The sequence below is a fragment of the Ichthyophthirius multifiliis genome (genome assembly GCF_000220395.1).
Source record: "Ichthyophthirius multifiliis unplaced genomic scaffold scaff_1120509251144, whole genome shotgun sequence".
Classification (NCBI taxonomy): Eukaryota; Ciliophora; class Oligohymenophorea; order Hymenostomatida; genus Ichthyophthirius; species Ichthyophthirius multifiliis.
The window spans coordinates 114,420-135,090 of NW_004086162.1; the positions used below are offsets into that span (position 1 = coordinate 114,420).

Genomic DNA, 20,671 nt, shown 5'->3' on the forward strand with positions numbered 1-20,671 from the left:
TTTTTATAAATAAAAAAATGGATTAAACCTAAACATATTAATATGAATATGTTTAAAAAAATTCAGACCATTTTGATTATTGTCAATGTCTTTTTGAAGTTCGACTTTACAAAAAAGCCTTTTTCGGAGAAATATAATATCGTTATATATATTTCACATAAGATTCATTAGTAATTTCTAGAGAACCTTATTAAAAAATCCCTATAAAAATTTTAAAATTAAAGCCATATTGGAAAATATAATGGATAAACTCATAAATAAATTAAGAAAACCAAATAATAGGTTTCAAATTATTAACAGATACAATATATAAGATAAAATATTACGGAAATATCAAATAAATGCAAAAACTAAAAGATTATATGCAAAAAAGAATTATTTCAACTTAATTCGATTAGGAATATGATATAATATAAAAAATAGGAAAAGGAAAATATGCAAATGTATATGAAATATAAAAAAAAGATACAAAAGTGCATTATGCAGCTAAATATTTAGATAAAAACTATATGTATTCAATAAAAAAATCAAGAGTTATTATTTTATATATATAAATATATATATTTATATATTTATATATTTATATATATATATATATATATATATATATATGTTTATTTTATTATTATTATTATTATATAATTTTATTTTAAGGAAATGCTTTTTAACGAACTTAAAATTCTTAAATAAATAGATCATTAGAATTGCGTAAAATTTATTAATGTTTATGAAGATTCTTATGGATATTATATTATTACTGAATTGTATGATAATTCAAAAAGTTTGTAATGTGAACTTATTAAATTCTAAAATGTTTAGTTTGGATATTAAAGTGTTTGTAGAATTCTTAAATAAATACTTTTAGGAGTCTAATATATTCATAAATAGGGAATTATGCATAGAGATATTAAACCTTAAAATATAATGTTTAGTGATGATTAAATGCTTAAAATTATCGATTTTGGTCTTGCTTAATATGTAAATGAGAATAATTATATATTCATACATGTAGGCACACCAGGATTTGTAGCACCAGAAATTTTAGCAAATGAAAGTGATGATAATAGATATAATGAAAAAGTTGATATGTTTAGTATAGGCGTTATTTTGCATATATTGTAGTTTTTTTAATAAAAAATAAATAAATATATAAATATATAAATATATAAATATATATATTTAAATATCTAAATTAAAATATATATATATATTTTCATATAATTATTTAGATATTTATTTTTATTTATTTTTTATATTATTCTTAAAAATATAGATTAACTGGAAAAATGGTTTTTACAGGATAAGGTTTTTAATAATTAATTTAAAATAATAAAATTGGAAACATTAAGATTCATACTGAAAATGTATTTATAAAAAAATATATTTATACAATAAAAAAAATTAGTTAAGTTAAGAGGCAATTTAACTTTTATAAAAATTACTTGAAGTTAATCCAGTTAAAAGAATTTCATGTTCTGAAGCATTGAGACATAATTTTTTTAAAAAATAAACATTTCCAAGTAAGACATAAATAAGTTTTATTGATGATGATATCAATATAAGTGCTGAAAATTATATTTAATAATTAAAAATCTTCGGTTCTTAAAAAACTTATAATCTAACCAAAGATTTAATAAATTTTCTTTATGAATAAAATTAAACTATTTCTTAATAAAAAGAAGAAATCAATATCAATATTAATAGCCCTGTTATTAACAAAAATATAAGTTAAAAACAAAAGTTTAAGTTTTCACAAAAATAAAATGTTTCTTTGTGCAATTTAGATCATATTCAAGAATTAGAAGTAAATGAATAAGTAATAAATTAAGATCAAAATGATAATCATAATAATGAAATTTGTATTATTAGAGATAGGTAGTTTTCAAAATAGAAAATTAAACTTTTAAATTTTTTTCCGAGCGAGTTATTTGATAGTTAATTGAAAGAATAGTAAAAATTGTAAATTTTAGCTAGGTATTTGTTGTTTGGGGAAGAATTTTATAATAATGATAATTTAAATATTGAAAAAGAATTCGAAATGGTGAAATAATCACATATTTTTGATGATTGGTTTATTTTATGTATTGAGAAAATGCTAGACGAATAAAATAATTATATTGAATTTATAAAAGATCTTATTAATTAAAATGCATGAATTTATATAAAATTTTATTAGATAAATAAATATTTATAAAAATCATTAATATATTTTATTATGTGTAATATAAATATTTTTATCTCTATAATATAATAAAAAATCTCTTCTTATTAATTTCTTGAAAATTATAAATAATAAATAATATTAATTTTTTTGTTAAAAAAAAAAAACTAATAATTATATCTTTCTTTATAATAAACTAATAAAAAATTTATAATATAGAATAATATGAATAAAGTCAATGTTTAAAAATGTATAATTTGAATAATGAATATATAATTTATTTTATAATAATAATAATAAATATTATTTAAATAAAAAAAAATTATATATTTAAATTAAAAGATATAAACAATTATTTTTTAAAAATTATATTGTGTATGATTTAAATTAATTGGATTGTATTGTAAAAATAAAAAAAATAATATATATTTTTGATTTATTTATTTAATAAACATTTATATAATATCTAAAATGTATATATATATTCATTTTTATTTAAAATCTTAAAATAATATTAAATTTTAATAATAACTATAAAAATGATTATTATATAATCTATGTTTATAATATATTATTAAATTAATTTTTATAAAAGAATAAATTTAATTTATTTTTATATTATATGTATATTATAGATATATACATAAAAATAATATTTATGTTATTTTACATATCTTTATTTTTTTATTTATTTATTTAATGTCTAATATTATTATAATAAATTAAATTAATAAAAAATAAATTATACAATAATAATATGTTTTCAAAAAAAAAATTAATATAATCGAAATAAAATTAATTTATTTAAAATCCTTTTGATTATTTATATATAAATTAAATTTATTTTTGAGAATTTTAAAAAATTAAAGCAATAAATAATTATAGTCCATACATACATATCCTTATAAAATTAAGAATGAAATTTGAAATCATATATCTAATAGATAAAATAATTATTAAAAAAATATGTATATAAACATTTTATTTAGAAAAATATTTATTGTTTATTATATAAATAAAAATATAAATATTTAGTATAAGTAAATAAAATTATAATATATTTTTTAATTTTCTTTATTTTTAATCTCTAGATATTATATTAAAAAATATAAATATTATTTACAATATATATAAATATTATAAACTTATTATTTATTAATTAAAAAATTATTATTTTTAATTTAATTAAAAAAATAAATAATTAATTTTAATAAAAATGCCTAAATTTTAAGTTTATAACTTAAAGATTAAAAAAAATATATTTAATTATTAAATAAAACTTTATTAAATTATTTATTATAAAAATTATTTTATAATTTTTATAATTTAATTATTAAAATTAAAAATATATATTAAAAATCATTATTTTAATATTTAAGGTTTTTTTTTTTTTATTGAGGATATTATTTTTTATAAAAGTCCATTTATAATTATATATATTTTTTTATTATTTTATTTACATTTATTTTTTAAAGTTAATAATTTTTTCTTTTTTTTTAAAACAAAAAAAAATTAATTAAAATAAACTATTTTTTTTGTATAAAAATAAAATGATAATTATAAAAAAGATAATACTACTATTTTCATACATTATATTCAGCTAAATAATTTTATCTTATCAATAATAATTTCAAATTTAAGAGAACAATATTTTAATATACGACTCAAATCCAATTATTTAATAAAAATTATATAAGTATGGTGATTATTTGACATAAATATTAACTTTATAATAAGAAAATATTAGTGCTATAATTTTTATTTTTGGGGGTGAAAATATAGTTGTTTTCTAATATGAATATAATAATGATTTTATAAAATTTTCTTATAAATTAGAAATAAAGGTAAAAACAGGTCGAATTTATAATAATAGGCTTTATGTCGCAACTGAGGAAAATGAGATTATTTAATTTGAATATAAAAATAAGAAATTAATATAATTATAATAAATATTGATTCCTCAAAATAAAAAATTCGATTAATTTATTTTAATTAGGCTTAATGTTTTTTATTTATTTTCTTTAAACGAATTTATTTTTTTAGATTATTAAAATTAAAAATCCGAAACTCCTTTATAAATATTTGAAATTCCTTTATAAAAATTGCCTTTGGAAATTTTGGTCGTCTAAAATTTTATTTTTATATCATAAATTTAGGGCGATATTCTCCTTTTTTATTTCAAGGAAGAAAATATGACTTTTAAATATATAAAAAAATTAAATATAATAGGAAAATAGTCTGAATAAATGTATTTTTTTAAATAAAGTAGTATTTTTTATTCCCTTTCGAGAGAATATGGACTCCGTATTTCAAATATATAGGAAATTATAAATTAAAATTAGAATTTAGATATTTTTTCGAGGAAAAAAGAAGAGGATTTTTTGATAAAAATAATTGGTTTAACATAAAGTATGAATTTTTTCCATATTGATAGTGTTAAAAAGGAGCTTTTTTTAAGTGTAAGGACTAGCGGGGTTATTGTATATAATATTGAGGATTTATAAAATCCGAAAATTATATAAAATATAGAATATGAAGGACTTTCAAATAATATTTTTAAAATTGGGGATTTATTGGGTTTTATGAGTGATTTTTAATTGCTGATTTTCTAGAAAAAAAAAGCTAATACAAATTAGGAAATTTTAAATATCTATAATGTAGAATAGTGTTTATCCCAAGAATTATCTGGTGAATTTTGGTCTTGGGCAGTTTAAATTAGTATACATTATACGAAGTTATACGAGTTAGTGCGGGATATACAGGGGTTTTAATATATAATATGGAGGATATTTACAATCCAAAGATGATTAGGAACCTTTCTTTGTTTAATTGCTCACACGATGGGAGCTTTTATTTAGATAAAAAGGATGTTTTGATTGTTGGGTAGTCTGAGAATGGAATGGCATTTTTGGGATGTAAGGGATTTTGAGAACCCACAGTTGATTTAATAATATAAATTGAATACTTAAAATGGTTGTGATGATATTTCTAGTAATTCGGAATAACGTTATATTGCATGTGCGAATGGGTTTTAAGGATTTTGTATATTCGATATAGAAAAAATGGAAAATTTCATTACTAAGGATCTATTTTTGTAAAATAATGGAGTTGAGAGTGTCGTTTTTGATGAAAATATGGAATTCGGATTATACGCGGTAAGAGAATTAGGTGTTGGATATTTTTTAATTGATAAATAAAATAGAAGTATAGAAGAAATAAATTTTTTTAAAACTTATGGAGGAGAATATTTAAGATTTGATATAAGAAATAATGGAAATCAATATGTTTTTGTAGCCAATGGATTTCAGGGAATTATTATTATTGATTGTAGAGATATTAAAAAACCTAAAATTTTTTAAAAAATAAGTGTTGATGGATGGGCTGTTAAGTTTTTTTAAGTTAGGCAAAATCCAGATTTATTATTAGTTTCTTAAATAGGAGGTGGGTCGATTTCTTTACTTGATATTGGAGAAGATGATTAGAAAAAAATTGGGGCTATATCTTTTTAATAAGACGAATAAAGTTATGCAGTTTAAGTAGATCCAAAAGGGAGATATTATATTTATACTATTTCTTATGGATTTAGGATTTGTGCTGTTTAAAATAATATTATTATTCATTCATAAGTGAATAGAAATATTCCTCCTTCATAAATTATATAAAATTTAAAAAAAAATACAGTATATGTAGGGGAATAAGTCGAAACTACTATAATGACACTTTTTGAGGAAAGGAATACTATATTTAAAGAAATTCTTTATTATTAAAATTTCAAAGTAGTTCCTTTGCCTTATTGGGCGTCTTTTGTATAATACTAATCTTTACTTTTATTCAGTATTCCATAAATTGCATATGAATAAGATAAAAAAAAACATACTTTTTTAATAAAAGTAAATATAAGATTATCTTAAAATGATTTTTTATGTAATAAATATGGCATAGATAATATATAAGCAGAAAATATATACAAAGAATTAATTATTTAAGGATTTATAGATAGGTTTGGGTATATATTTAATTATGATCCTAATGTTAATTTTATTTTAGAATGGGAAGGAATGAATCAAATAAGTTAAGAAAATAGAAATTTAGCTTAGAAATTTATTGCATATGTAATTAGTAGAAATTTTTTTTTATATCCAATTTAATTTAGTACTTAATAATATTTGAAGTTAGATTTGGATGGAGATATAGGTAGCGGAAGGGTTTTGTCATTTTCTTAATAAATAGAAATGATTATGACTATTTAAAATAATAATCATTTGGATAGTTCTAAAGCATCTTTTATTAAAGATCATCATTATTAAGGCATTTAATATGGTTTTAATTAAGATTTAAGTTAATTGAGCTTATAGGGAGATATTAATATTATTAATCATATTTTAATATATGAAAGAATTCCGGTTTCTAGGTTAATATAGAATATAAAAGTAAATATAATATTAAAAGATGGAATTAGTTCAGATGTTGAGGATGTTTTTGAAATGCAAAAATTAGTATTTTTATAAGCTATTGATAATATTTAAGTTAAAAAAAGCTTCCAAGATTAATATGATGAAACTTATCCAAATGGATTATATGTTTAAGATGATTTTTAGATAATGTTCAATACAAACGAGATATAATATTAATATAAAAATTAATTAAAATATTAAGTAAATATATATATATATATAAATATACATATACATATATATTTATATATTAAATTATAACAATATTATTAGATATTTATTTAAAATTAAAATAATGAATGGGTTATCAATTTGAATTAAAATAATATTAAATTTGATTCTGAGAATGTCTAAATTATAGGTAATGTAGGTTTGAGTTTTTACAAATAATAGTTGTAATTAAAAATAATTATATCAGATTAATATAATTCAGTAGAAGAAATTTTTATTATTAAGTTTTAGAATATACCTTGGACTTTTATTGTTTAATATGTTTTGATATCTTTAATTCCTATTTTTTTATTATTTATTATTTTTTTGTTTAGAATGAAAATTTAAATTATGTATTTCTCACATTATTTTTTATATTCTTAAGAAAGAGTTTAATGTGACCAAAAATATACTAAAACAATTATTTTGGCACCTTATTTATATCAAAATGCAACTAAATTATTCTATAAAATATACAAATCTGCACAAAATTAGGCTTTGGATACTTCTCTAGACTTAAAATTGTCAAAAGCTGAAATTTTTATAAAAAATTATAGCCTGAAATAATACTAAGCAAATATAGAGGAAATTCTAAAAGACGCAAAAGCTATATATTTGAAAAATCCTAAAGAATTCCCTTATTTAAACGAAAAAGAATTTGAATTTAAATACGAAAAAAAAACATAATTAGCTATAGCCCTATAATGTTTGATAGTTAAATTTATACTTAAAAATAATATTTAAACCAAAAAAATTTACGATAAACTTAAATAATATACTATCTAGTAAACATCATAAGCAGATTGGTATAAAGTAAATTAATATATATATATATATATTAATTTACTTTATATATATTTGTATACATATATATATATATATTATATATATATATATATAAAAAAATATATATTATTTTGCTTTTTTTTTTTGATTATAAATATTATATATAAATAAAGAATAAAAAAAATTATAATTTTTTTTTTTTTCATTGATATAATTATTATTAAATAATGTAGAAAATCACAAAATAAATAAATATAAAACTTAAATAAAACTAAACATATATTGATATATTTATTTATTTTTTATTTAGTAATATTTGATTGAATAATAAAATTTTAATGGAAATAATACATTGAAAGAATATTCATTAGTAAAGAAAGATTCTAATTGTAGTATAAAGATAAGAAATTATGATCATTTAATGTGTATTAATTTATAAATAAATAAAGAAAAAATTGAAGATGTTTTTAATATATTACTTGATTAAAGCTAAATTTAAGTAAATTAATATGGATATGATGAAGATTTATTAGTAGAGGCTTTAAAAGCAGATTATTTTGGTTTTGATTAGGAAAATAAGCCTCGTGCATATAAAAGCTCTATAGGATATTTTATTCATTTAGATTATCGAAGTATACATTCTTTGAAAGTATTTAAGAAAATTGGGTTTGATTCTTAAAAAAATAATGTAGATATGCACAAAAGTAGCATTTTCTAAAGAATTAAAAGGTCATTTAATTCAGGATATATAAATATTGAAATTCCTAATTGGCTATAGTATGATTATGATGAGGGAAATATATTTATTTCATGCATTTCGGGCAAATAAAATCAAGGGGAATTTATGTTTTAGATTATAGGAAAAAGTGGGTTTATTATTTAATAATTTAGCTTAGTTTTTGTTTCTGGTGATTTAACTTCCTCGCCTATAGCAAGTGCTTAAAAATAAAGCACAATGTAACATTTTAATATTAATAATGCTATTAGACCGACTAATTATACTCTTATGAAAAAAAAAAAATCTTAAAATTAAACTTAGTCTTTTAATAATTCGTTTGGAAAATTATAAAGTAGGGTTTTTGTTAGGGAATGAATATTTTTTTTATTTGTTTTATAATTATGTATTTTATTTTATTTATAATAAGTTATATTTTTAGAATGATTTTTTTTTTTTGGGTAATTTTATAAAGTAAGTAATTTCAAAATTATGTATTAATTTTTAGTATTTTTTTAATGCATATATTTAATTTTTTATTTTATTATAGAGATTTGTTATATATTTTTTATTTTTTTTGGGGGTAATATCCCACTATTTATCTATATATTTTAAAAAATTAGTTAAATTTTTATTATAGAAAAAAAAAAGTACAATAATAATAATAAAAAAAAAATAAGAGAGTAAATAAAAAATGGCTAAAAACTAAAAATAAAATAAAAAAATAGAAAAATAATTAGATAAGTTTTTAGAATATGTAAGTTCTTAGACCATTTCTAATTAAGATTATATATAATTAGTTCGTGAAAAAGTAGCTTAATTAGGGAAAAAAAACTATTTTTAAATTTCTTAATAAAGTTATCTCCTTGAAAAAATATGTGAAATATGTTAAGATTTTCATAATGAAGATAAATTATTACTTTGTGATTATTGTGAAGATGCTTATCATATATATTGTTTAGTATTTTTTTTTTTCTAAATGCATTTATTTTTAATTTATTAATTATCTGTTTTGTTTTTAATAGAATCCTCCTTTAAATAATGTACCGGGAGAAGAAGAAGATTGGTTTTGTAGTATATGTATATAATAAAAGTAAGAATATGAGAAATAAAAATTAAACAAAAATATTAATGGGTAGACTTGTTTGGATTAATATTAATTTATTAAAGATTGTAAAAATAATGAAAAAATATTGGTAATCGTTTAAAAAAATTTTTATTATTATATATAAAAAAAACATTTAAATGAAAAAATTTAATAATTAATAATTTAAAAAAAAAACAAACAACAATAAATAATTATTTATTTTGTTTTGTTTTTTTTTTTTTTTTTAAAAAAAAAAAAAATTAAATAAACAAATTATTAATTTTCAAATAATACTTTCTTTATGTAATAATATAAACTAAAATATTTATTTTTTATAAAAAATAAATAAAAAAAGATTTGTTCATATTGTAATGGAAATAAATTAACTAATAAATAATCAATAATACTTGAAGAAAGTGAAAAATGTATGAAATGTTAAAAAATATACCATAAAGCATGTTTTAATTAACGAAAAGATTCAATAATATGTTTTGACTGTTAATAATAAATAAAAAGTAAAAAAAAAGTAATTTTTTTTTATTTTATTTTTATAATAAAAAAAAAAAAAAAAAAAGAAACTATCCCTAATAATCAAAAAACACTAGATTAATATTTTTAATAAAGTTAGTAATTAATTTATAAAAATGTTCCTTTAAAATATATTATGAATATAGAAAATTCTTCAAAAAAATAAAAAGAATAAGAACCTTATTTATAAAAATAAAATGAGGAAAATTCTCCATAAAATAAAGAAACTTTATTTTATAAAAAAAACGAGGAAAATTCAATAAAAGAAAAAAAAAAAAGAAAAGCCGAAATAATATATTCAACAGAAAATTACTAATAGAAAAAAAAATAAAAAATATCTAAATTAAATAATAATAAATAACATTATTAATTAAATATTTCTTTAAATTCTGAAACTTCAAGTATTAATAATGAAAATACATTATAAATATCAACAAATAGTTCTCATAAATCCTTTTATTAAAAACGTTAGACTTAATTTTAACTTCCATTACCTATGAATGATAAATAACTAAGCATTTAATGTAAATAATCTTTAATTTATGCTTTAAAAGCTAAAAATATATAATTTACTGATGATTTATATTACCCTGAATAATGTCCAAAAAGCTAAAATAACTCTGAAAAAGAATGTAATTTATAAACTTTAAGCTTGACAAATGCTTTAACGTTCTGTAAATTCAAAGAAATGACAAGATAAGGAAAATATGGGCCACTTTTGGTGGAAGAAAATAAACTTTAAGGATTTGTAGTAAGAGCATGTGAAAATATAAAGGCAAGAACACTTTTATGTGAATATGTAGGATAAGTAGATTTCGCTAGAAATCATATTTTTGATAATAATGACTCTATTATGGATCTTTTGAGAACATCAAGAAGTAAAACTTCACTAGTTATTATTCCTGAATAAAAAGGAAATATAGCAAGATTCATTTCTGGAATTAATAATTGTTAAAAAGGAGGTTAAAATAAATAAAATGTTTAAAGTATAAGAATAAATATAGATGGTTAGGTAAAAGTAATACTTTTTGCAAAAAGAAATATAAAAAAAGGTGAATTATTATATTATGATTATAATGCAGGAGGTTTTAATGATTATCCTACAGAATAATTTGTTTGATATAGTTTTTTTATTATAGAAAGTTAATAATTATTATATTATTATATTTAAATACTTATATATTAATAATTAATATAATTATATATTAATATCTTTATATATTTATAATTATATATTATATATTTATATATATATTTATATATTTTTATATTTTTTGTAATTTTATATTTTTTATATGTTTATATAAAAAATTATTTTTATTTATTTATTTATTTTTATATGTTTTTATATTTATCTTTTTATTTTTATTTTTATTTTTATTTAATTATTTTTTTTATTTTTATTTATATTAATTTTCTATGTTTATTTAAATTTCAATCTTAATTTGAATCTCAATTTTTAATTATATATTTTTTATTTAATTTTTTGTTTGCTTATAGTTTAACTTTTTATTAAAAATATTATTTTTATATTTATAATTTAATTCATTAAATTTAGATTTTAAAATATAAATAATGGGCATTTTCATTATTTAATAATTTTATTTTATATTTATATAAAATGTTATATTATTTAAAATAAAATAATAAAAAAAAAACTTAGAAACTAAACAAAATTTTATATATTTTCTTAAATAAAAAAATAACTTTACATATATATTTAATTTAAATGTATAAAATTTAATATTTTTATACATTTTATTTATTTTATTAAAATAAAATAATTTGTTTGTTTGTTTTTTATTTATTTGTTAAATTCTATTAAATGATAAACAAAATAATTTAAAATCAATCTCCTTAAAATAATACACTTATTTAATTTGATGAACAAATATAAGCTTAAGAAATTAATTTTTAAAATAATTCTTATATTCAGAAATAATAAAATTAAGTTAATAAAGATACTATGAGTAAACTTTTAATTTTACTTACAAAATAAAATGAGTAATAAAATGAAAAAAAATTAAAAAAGTAATTATCATTTGATTATTTTGTCAATTGTTTTTTAAATAAGTAATTATATATATTCTTAAATATTGTTATAAATAAATTTATTATTATATTTGTTTAATTTTAGATAAAAATCTCCTTTAAATTAATCAAATAATAATATAAAGAATTAACTTTATTTTTCTAAAAATAAAGAATAAACTTAAGAAAATCAAATAAAAGATAGTTAATAACATTAAAAAATAAAAAATATTATAAACAAATAAGTTTAGTTTTCTCCTCAATATCAATAAAATAATTAACTTTTTTCAAATAGAAATTCATAAAAACCAATAAAAATAGAACAAAACATTTTCTTTTAAAAAATGAAAGAAAAACAATAGTAAAAAATAACTTTAAATAAATCTAATAAATCGTATTCACCTGAAAAAATTAAAGAATCTATTTTTTTTAAAAAAACCTTAATAATTAATAGAAAATGAATATTATTAATAGTCAGCTTTTTGTAGTTAACCTAATTCTACATAAAATAGGCTTTAAAAAAAAAAAAAAAAAAATTTAAATATGAAAAATGAAACTTTACAAAATATTGAAAATAATAAAAATATTTAAGAATGTTTAATAAAAATGTAATTAAAGGCTTAAAAAATATTATGTGATTATAAAGAAAGGGAAAGCTTATGTAAAAAAAAATAGAAACTATTAACTGAAGAAATACATTTTTTAAAAAAATTATTATATATAGATTAATTTGGTAAATTTTAATTTATTAAATATTAAAATTAATTATTTTAAATATAAAAAATATTATATATAAAAAGAAAAATAATAAAAAAAATTTATAAATATTTTATAAAAAATAAAAATAAAAAGAAAAAAAAAAAAATATTGTTTATTTACAACATATATAAAAATATAAATATAAAAAATTTAAAATAAAATTATATATATATATATATATATATATATAAATTATTTTAAATATAAATTTATATATATATATATAGTTTTATTATATTTATATATATTTTATATTTTATTTTTTCATTATATATTAATTTAGTTATCTGAATAATTTTCTTGTAAAAAATCACTATTTTAATTATCTATACTACTTTCATAATTTTATTCACTTGCTTTAGCATTTTTATTTCTAGTATTAATAATGTTTTCTTGAATTTAGCTGCTATCATTTTTATTATCATCTAATTCTACTGATGAGCTTTTGAGTTAAAGATCTTTATATTATTTTAATTTATAAATAAAAAAAATTATAACTTATTATATTTTCTGTATATTTATTTACATTTTAAATTAATTTCTTAATGCTTTAATTTTATATGTTATTATAAGGAACCTTCTGTTCTATATATTATTTAATTAATTAAAAAATAAATATATAACTATATAAATGTAAATAAAATAAAAATGAAAATATTTTTTATTTAACAGAATTTTTTTTTTACCCATATGATTTTTAACATTTTTATATAGGACAAGTAAATTATCTTTTTATTAAAGCTGCAGGTCTTCTAATTCGTTTTTATCTATCATCCGAAAATAAAGATTCGCCACAATTATTTTGAAAACTACATTTCTTTTTATATTTATATTTTTTTATTTAAATTATTATATTAATTATTTTTTATTTTGTTTAATATAAAAATAATTTACTTCTAGTTTTTATATTTTTGAGATTAGATCTTATTTATCTGATAGTAACTCTTTTAACTATTTATTTTAATATAATAAAATTCAAGTAAAAATTATAACTTTATAATTACCTAGTTTGTAAGTAATACATTAGCCAAATAAAGTTTACATGATTCTTAATAGTAATCAACATTATCATATTCTACTTTAAGTATTTTTTTAATAAATATGTATATTTAGATAAAAATATTAGTAATATACCTTAGTTTAAGTCTTAATCATGTTTTTAATCTATTTTTTATTTTTTAATTATAAATAAAAATTCGTAAAAACTCTTTTTATATTTTTTTTACTTTAATTTATCTTATCGTTCATTTTTTTTTAAGAGAATTGTGTTTATTTTTTTGTTATTATTTTTAATTAATTTTTGTTATTAAAAAAAATATTATAACAAATAATATTATTTAATAAAACATAAAAATAAATATATTACACATTATTTATAAATAATATTAATTATTAATATGAGTTTGTATAACTTTTTTATATTAATAGTTACAAATAAAATATAAATATATTATTGCATTATATTTAGATTTTTTTAACAAATTGAATATGTTTTTATAAGAATATAAAGCTTTTATCGATATAAATAGGAAATAAATCTATTTATTTATTGAATTGTATTTTACAATATATAATTTATTATTAAATTAATATCGTTAAAAAATTCCTTTCTTATAGTTAATTTTTTAAAAAATCTATTTTAATCTATAAAAAAAAGTAGTTCTAATATTATTTTTTAATTTTTAATTTATTTCAATGATTATTGAAAAAAATAATATTCGTGGTTAAAGAATATTATATTTATACTTTTTTATTAAATTAAAAACAAATTTTTAATTTAATTCATATTTAATTCTAAATATAAAAAATTAAATTTATATTATTATTGTATAATTAAAATAATACATTTATAAAAATTAAATATTTATAAAAATATATTTTTATATAAAATAAGTAATTTATTAATTATTATGTATTAATAATTAGTATTATATCTTCTTTAGTATTGTTTATTTATTTTCATAAATTATCGTTAAAAAATTTTTAAATATAAAATAAATTTTATAGGATAAATTATATATAAAATTAATTTATCAAAATATAATATACAGTATAAAAATAATATAAAAAAACTCCTTTAAATTATATAATATAAATATATATATATATGACTTTAGATGTTTAAATAAAATTTACATATATAAATCATTTACTATTATTTAAATTATTATTTTATAATTCAACTTAATTATTATATTTATTTAATTTTTATTATTCTTTAAAGATTTCATCGTAAAATTCAAGCTATTATTCATCAAAATTATTAATAATTTTTTCAATATAATTATCAGTTAGTATATCATGAATATCTTATAAATATGAAATTTATTAATCAGTACTATATGATTGTAACTTTTGAATTTCCTCATCATTAAATTAAGTTATCATTTATAATATATTTTCTTTTATATCCATTAAGTTAAAATAAAAGTTTCTTAATTCAAATTGTATTTAATCTATTAAATATGTATTATTTGTTATTATTTTAGAAGTTAAAGGATCCACTACTTAAAATTTAGATTACATAGGATTTTAAGTTGCAGGATAAAAAGGACTTTATTAATAAAATAAATTTTAATATATATTTTTTTTTATTATTAAACTTTTACCTTTTTCCATGACCTAATGAAATTCCAGTATTCTCAGGTTTGAATTTTTCGCCATAAAATTATAATAAATTTAACAAACTATTACAAAGTTTCAAATTATTAGATTTGTCGTATTCTTTCAAATAAGCAATTATCATTATTAATAAACAATAAGAACTTATTCCTCCTTTATAATTAATATTTAACTTTCTTACAGATAAAAATTGCTTTAAAATAATTGTAAGACCATGTAATTAAGGAAAATAAGAAAGCCATTTTTGTGCAAAATGTATTGATTAATGATTTATAGAAAAGTATTAATGGTCTTAAATCATTCCAATATTTCCCATTATTTATTATTCTATTGTAATATCGACTTTAAATTATTTATGAAGCAGATTTTGTAAAAAAAACTATTATTAAGGATTCAATAAATCGCTATTTTATAATATGTTTAATTAAAAATCAATATAAGGATCAACTTACTATTTTTATATAGTTTTTTTATATAAAAAATTATATTTTTTTTTTTACTAATTTTATAATTGGTATTGAAGCTGTAAATATGTTTTCTATTGAAATTATTGATTTAAATTATTTTAAACAATTGGATGTTTATTATAAAAATTATATCAATTGTGATTTCGTTTAAAATTAACATCCTATTATTCCTATATCAATATCACTTGTAGGAAGAGATAATCCTGTTGCACAAGAGCCATAAATAATAGCATCAAGAAATTTATTTTAAGCTTTTTTATATGATATATATTTTATATATTATATATATTATATTTATTATATTTACGGTTTTATGCTTTTATTATTATTTATATTTACTTAAATATTAAAATTCTTATGTCTTTTAATTACTCAGATTAACTAACAATTATATCTTGATAATTTTTAATATCTTAAGTAATTTTTTTTACAAATATTTTATGTGCTAAATTATATTTAAATTCTCTATTGAATATAGGTGAGTTATTAATTGATAAATTTTATTAAAAATTATAATTAGAATTAATAAAATTGTTGTTTTCTTATTATTTTTATGAATAACTATGGTAATTATTGTAATTTATATTTTAATCTTTATAAAAATAATAATATGAGCTTTTACCTTAATTACGTAAATTGCTTTACTTTTATTAATTTTAAAAATTTTAATGATAATAATTTAAATTTTATAATTAATTATATTATTATGCTTGTTCATTAATTTCTTAAATATTATTAATTTAGAATATATTAATATTATTATTGATAATAAAATTATTATTATAATTAGGATTATTATTATTAATATGATTATGATTATTATTATGATTATGATTATGATTATGATTATGATTATTATTATTATTATTATTATTATTATTATTATTATTATTTTCATTATTATTATTAATACTATTACTATTGTTATTCGTATTATTTTTTATAATATAATTATTGCTTAAATTATTATTTCTATTAATATTATATTTTATTCCTTCTAAATTTTCCTCAACTTATATTTCTATTTATTATTATTCTTATGACAATTTTTATATTTTTTATTAAATATAATTTTTAGATTAGCTTTATTGTTTTTAATAGTTTTCTTCTTTTGTTTGTGTTTTAATATTATTATCTTAATTTTCATTATAATATTTTGATTCATTTTATTATATAATTTCTTTATTTTACATTTTTTTATTTTTCTATTAATTCTCAAAACTTTTTTTTTTTTTTTATTTATCTTCTTACTTTGTAATTTATTGTTAATTATTTTTAATTTCGTTTTTATATTTATTATTTTGTTTGTATTTCTCATTTATTTTTTTATTGTTTTGTTATTATTTTTCTATTTCTAAGTTTTTGATATTATTTGTTTTTATTTTATAATTTTCTTCATTTTTTCTATTATTAAAATTTCTTTTATTATATTTTTTTTCTTTTTTATTTTAAGCTTTTACTTCTATAAATCCATCATTAATATTATTTAATTCATTTTCTTCATTATATTCAATTATTTTGATTAGAATGATTTTTTATTCTGATTTTTCATCTTTTTATTCTTCTTCCTTTTGTTCTTCTTTTTTATTTATTTTTGAATTTGTTTATTATTTTATAAGTGCTTTTTCTAAATTAATGCTTTCCTCTTCATCTGTTAATTAATTTAAACCTTTACTTTTCTTTTTTTATTATTATATATTATTTTCTAATTTGTTTTTTGTTTTTTCAAAATAACTTTTTGATATTAATTTTCTTCAAAGAAATTAGATTCTCGAGTTGTATTTACTGAAAACTCTTTGCTTTTTTAATTTCCGTCATTTTCTGAATCACTATTTTTGCTAATTTATTAATGTATTTAGTTTGTTTTATTTTAATTTTAAACATTTTCAATTTCTTCTTCATCTTCATTTTCTTCTTTTTAACTTTTTTTATACTTTCATCATTTTTATTAAATTCTTTTTTTCTTTTTAGTTTTTATTTCTTATTTTTCTTTTTTTTCTTCTTCTTTTCTAAAAAATTAATTTATTAATTTATTAATTCATTCGCTAGTTTTTACGAATGCTAATCTTTAACTAATTCTTTTATTTTTTTTAGTATAATTATCTCGAATATATTTATAGATTCTTCGAATTTTGGAAAATAAAGTTTTTGTAAAAAAATTTCACTATTTTCATCTTATGTATATTAAGAAAAGTTATTTAATAAATTTTAATCACTTTTTTCTTTTAATTATTATATTGTATATAAGTCTTTAAAATATTTGTATATTTCTCCTAAATTTATTAAATTAACTTAATTTTATTCAAAGCTTTATATTAGTTAATTTTTTATATTTGTGCATTAATTTAAAACCTTATATTTATATTTTAATATTAAAAATATATAAACATATATTATGTTTTACATTTGCTTTTATTTTTTTATCTAAAGTTTACCAAAAAGATTTTATGTCTTAATAAGTTTTTTTATATTCTTAAAATTTTTAACTAAAATAAAAATTATGATGTATATTAAATAAATATAAATAGTTAATTTTTAAAAATTAGATTTTTGTATTTTATAAAAATTCAATCGATTAAAAAAAATGAGAATTATATATTAAATAAATATTTTTATGTAAAATAGATATAAAAGAAATATTAAAGATAAAAAAAAAGTTAATATATATATATATATATATATATATATATATATATATAAATATATATATATATATGTATATATATATATATATATATATATATACTTTTTCAAAATATTACAATTTTTTAACTATTCACTTTTTTGTTAATTTAATTCTTTTAATATTTCTTAATTTTCATTTAAAATTGTTTCTTAGATTAATAACTCATTTCTTTAAATTCTATCTAACTTTTTGTTATATTCTCGATATCTTTTTTTTTATAAATTATAAGAAAAATAAATCTTTTATATTTTAATATAAATATACTTATGCTAAATTGCCTTTTCAAAGGAACTTACTATCCATTTTTGAATTGTTTAAAATGAAAAAGGGTTAAACCAACTATAATCACAATTTTACTAAGAAGTAATAAAAATACAGTTATCAGATATTTACTCAAATATATCTAATACATTATCAATATTTTATAAAAACTATTCGTCTAATATTAAAGTATCATATACTTCTTGATCATCAATAATTCTTACTGCATGTATAAATTCCTTTTTTTAATTTGTACATAAAATTTTTAATGTTTTTTGTTAATTTTACTTAACTTGCATCCTTTTTATAGATGTCTATATCAAAATATTTTCTAGTATAAAATTCGATTTTAGAAAGATTATTTTGAATGCTGTTTAGTTATATTTAATTTTAAATTTTTATATAATAAAAATTGTAATTATAATTGTTTTATATTTATTTTATAAATAAAAATTAATTTATTATAAAGTTAAAAAATTTACTCTTCATTTTTATTATTAGCTTATATTAACGCAAATCCTGTTTCTCCATTTATTTATTATTTCTATAGCATTTTTAATAGTAATATTATAAGATTTTTATCTTTAACAATAAATAAATTAATTCTTTATTCTAAATTGAGTTATTTAAGCCTATTTAATTTATAATTCATTTAAATTGTTTAATTTAAAAAGATAAAAAAGAAATATTAAAATTTATATGGATTTTATATTAAATTGAATTAAAATATTTTATTATGAAATTATTTTGAAAACTAACCATTATATGATAGATTTTTTGTAACTTTCTGGGTCTTCGTAATTTTCTTTAGTATAAATATTAATTATCAATAAAAATTAATATTTATATTTATTAAATTATTTTTTTTATATTTACAATTATTTTATTGAAATTATATTTTCTAGTTCATACTGCTTAAATAAGATTAATTGGATTTGTTTTTATCTTTTCCTTAAATATAATTTACAGTTTAATTCTTAGTATTATCATTAACTCTTTAAGTAATACAATTTCTGGAGAAAACAATTTATATTATTTTATTTAAAATATAAAATAATATATATATTATTTAATAACTAATTTGTAAAAGAATTCACTATATTATTAGGGCGAATCTATTGTTTTTAAAGATAATTTGGAATTAAATCTTAAATATTATGAGAAACATTTAATTAAGACATTTTTCTATATTTTAGTTTTGTTTTGATTTGTTTTTATAGTTATTAATAATTATTTTAGACTTTTAATTAATTATTATTATTTAATTTATAATATATATTTGTTTATTAATTAATATAAATTATATATATTATATTTTTCTTAATAATATTTATAATCATTACATATAAATAAAAAAAAATTCATTTTACAATTAAAAAAAATAATCGGAGAATTTAGTTTTTAATAAATAATAAAAAATAAAAAATGTTTAATTTTTATTAATAAATTCGTAAAATTAATTATCTTATTATATAAATTAGTTTATGAAATAAATAAAATATAATTTAATTATTAAATTTAAAAAATTAAGTATAATAAAATATTTTTATTTATTTTAATATATAAAAATTAAATATATAATTCTTTTTATTAATATAAAAAAAAGAAATTTCTTAATTTTAAAAGGAAAAATTAATAAATAAATGAGGTTAAATTTTTTAAAATTTAAATGAAATAATCAAATATTAAACTATTTGTTATATAAAAATTAATAATTAATAAATATAAAATTGTTTGTAAATAATATTTTTATTTAAAATTTTTATATTAATAAAATATATATATATATATATTTTATAAAATATTTTTTTTTTAAATATATAAATATTTTTTATATAATATTTTTTTTCTTAAAGTAAAAATTAATAAAATTTTTTTTTTATTAAATAATACAATAATAATTT

General features: G+C 15.1%; 4 protein-coding genes across 4 annotated transcripts, besides 41 other annotated features; 3 read left to right on the plus strand and 1 right to left on the minus strand. All coding sequences in view use genetic code 6, as the record gives it.

Moving 5' to 3' along the window:
* Nucleotides 1-543: 543 nt before the first annotated feature.
* Nucleotides 544-612: a microsatellite.
* A 517-nt stretch (nt 613-1,129) lies between these two features.
* Nucleotides 1,130-1,172: a microsatellite.
* Nucleotides 1,136-1,211: a microsatellite.
* Nucleotides 1,138-1,208: a microsatellite.
* Nucleotides 1,142-1,210: a microsatellite.
* A 2,042-nt stretch (nt 1,212-3,253) lies between the features above and the next one.
* Nucleotides 3,254-3,378: a microsatellite.
* A 29-nt stretch (nt 3,379-3,407) lies between these two features.
* Nucleotides 3,408-3,455: a microsatellite.
* Nucleotides 3,408-3,472: a microsatellite.
* A 239-nt stretch (nt 3,473-3,711) lies between these two features.
* Nucleotides 3,712-4,968, plus strand: IMG5_148760 (hypothetical protein; the record flags this gene model as incomplete). Its single annotated transcript, XM_004030982.1, has 1 exon — nt 3,712-4,968. One exon carries the CDS (start codon nt 3,712-3,714, stop codon nt 4,966-4,968), a length of 1,257 nt encoding a protein of 418 aa, XP_004031030.1.
* Nucleotides 4,969-6,784: 1,816 nt separating this feature from the next.
* Nucleotides 6,785-6,826: a microsatellite.
* Nucleotides 6,821-6,866: a microsatellite.
* Nucleotides 6,867-7,646: 780 nt separating this feature from the next.
* Nucleotides 7,647-7,725: a microsatellite.
* Nucleotides 7,698-7,832: a microsatellite.
* A 1,321-nt stretch (nt 7,833-9,153) lies between these two features.
* IMG5_148770 (SET domain protein) lies at nt 9,154-10,148 on the plus strand (the record flags this gene model as incomplete). The annotated part of the gene is made up of 4 exons (XM_004030983.1): nt 9,154-9,287; nt 9,352-9,522; nt 9,769-9,928; nt 9,989-10,148. Coding segments are annotated over 4 exons (623 nt in total), but the record flags the coding sequence as incomplete, so codon positions are not given.
* A 481-nt stretch (nt 10,149-10,629) lies between these two features.
* Nucleotides 10,630-11,061, plus strand: IMG5_148780 (SET domain protein; the record flags this gene model as incomplete). Its single annotated transcript, XM_004030984.1, has 1 exon — nt 10,630-11,061. The coding sequence occupies one exon, from the start codon at nt 10,630-10,632 to the stop codon at nt 11,059-11,061; it is 432 nt and encodes a 143-aa protein (XP_004031032.1).
* A 23-nt stretch (nt 11,062-11,084) lies between these two features.
* Nucleotides 11,085-11,205: a microsatellite.
* Nucleotides 11,091-11,212: a microsatellite.
* Nucleotides 11,096-11,205: a microsatellite.
* Nucleotides 11,140-11,246: a microsatellite.
* Nucleotides 11,141-11,247: a microsatellite.
* Nucleotides 11,159-11,352: a microsatellite.
* Nucleotides 11,170-11,347: a microsatellite.
* Nucleotides 11,253-11,370: a microsatellite.
* Nucleotides 11,310-11,372: a microsatellite.
* Nucleotides 11,373-11,547: 175 nt separating this feature from the next.
* Nucleotides 11,548-11,581: a microsatellite.
* A 1,131-nt stretch (nt 11,582-12,712) lies between these two features.
* Nucleotides 12,713-12,778: a microsatellite.
* A 76-nt stretch (nt 12,779-12,854) lies between these two features.
* Nucleotides 12,855-12,957: a microsatellite.
* Nucleotides 12,894-12,979: a microsatellite.
* Nucleotides 12,980-12,995: 16 nt separating this feature from the next.
* Nucleotides 12,996-13,979, minus strand: IMG5_148790 (zinc C2H2 type family protein, putative; the record flags this gene model as incomplete). The annotated part of the gene is made up of 7 exons (XM_004030985.1): nt 12,996-13,189; nt 13,258-13,316; nt 13,418-13,548; nt 13,626-13,682; nt 13,736-13,809; nt 13,866-13,895; nt 13,958-13,979. The coding sequence occupies 7 exons, from the start codon at nt 13,977-13,979 to the stop codon at nt 12,996-12,998; spliced, it is 567 nt and encodes a 188-aa protein (XP_004031033.1).
* Nucleotides 13,550-13,602: a microsatellite.
* A 587-nt stretch (nt 13,980-14,566) lies between the features above and the next one.
* Nucleotides 14,567-14,624: a microsatellite.
* Nucleotides 14,567-14,633: a microsatellite.
* Nucleotides 14,634-16,072: 1,439 nt separating this feature from the next.
* Nucleotides 16,073-16,110: a microsatellite.
* Nucleotides 16,075-16,125: a microsatellite.
* Nucleotides 16,078-16,123: a microsatellite.
* An 85-nt stretch (nt 16,126-16,210) lies between the features above and the next one.
* Nucleotides 16,211-16,246: a microsatellite.
* Nucleotides 16,247-16,573: 327 nt separating this feature from the next.
* Nucleotides 16,574-16,743: a microsatellite.
* Nucleotides 16,576-16,712: a microsatellite.
* Nucleotides 16,594-16,749: a microsatellite.
* A 1,731-nt stretch (nt 16,750-18,480) lies between these two features.
* Nucleotides 18,481-18,565: a microsatellite.
* Nucleotides 18,566-20,544: 1,979 nt separating this feature from the next.
* Nucleotides 20,545-20,622: a microsatellite.
* Nucleotides 20,547-20,622: a microsatellite.
* Nucleotides 20,549-20,664: a microsatellite.
* Nucleotides 20,563-20,606: a microsatellite.
* Nucleotides 20,585-20,614: a microsatellite.
* Nucleotides 20,665-20,671: the final 7 nt, after the last annotated feature.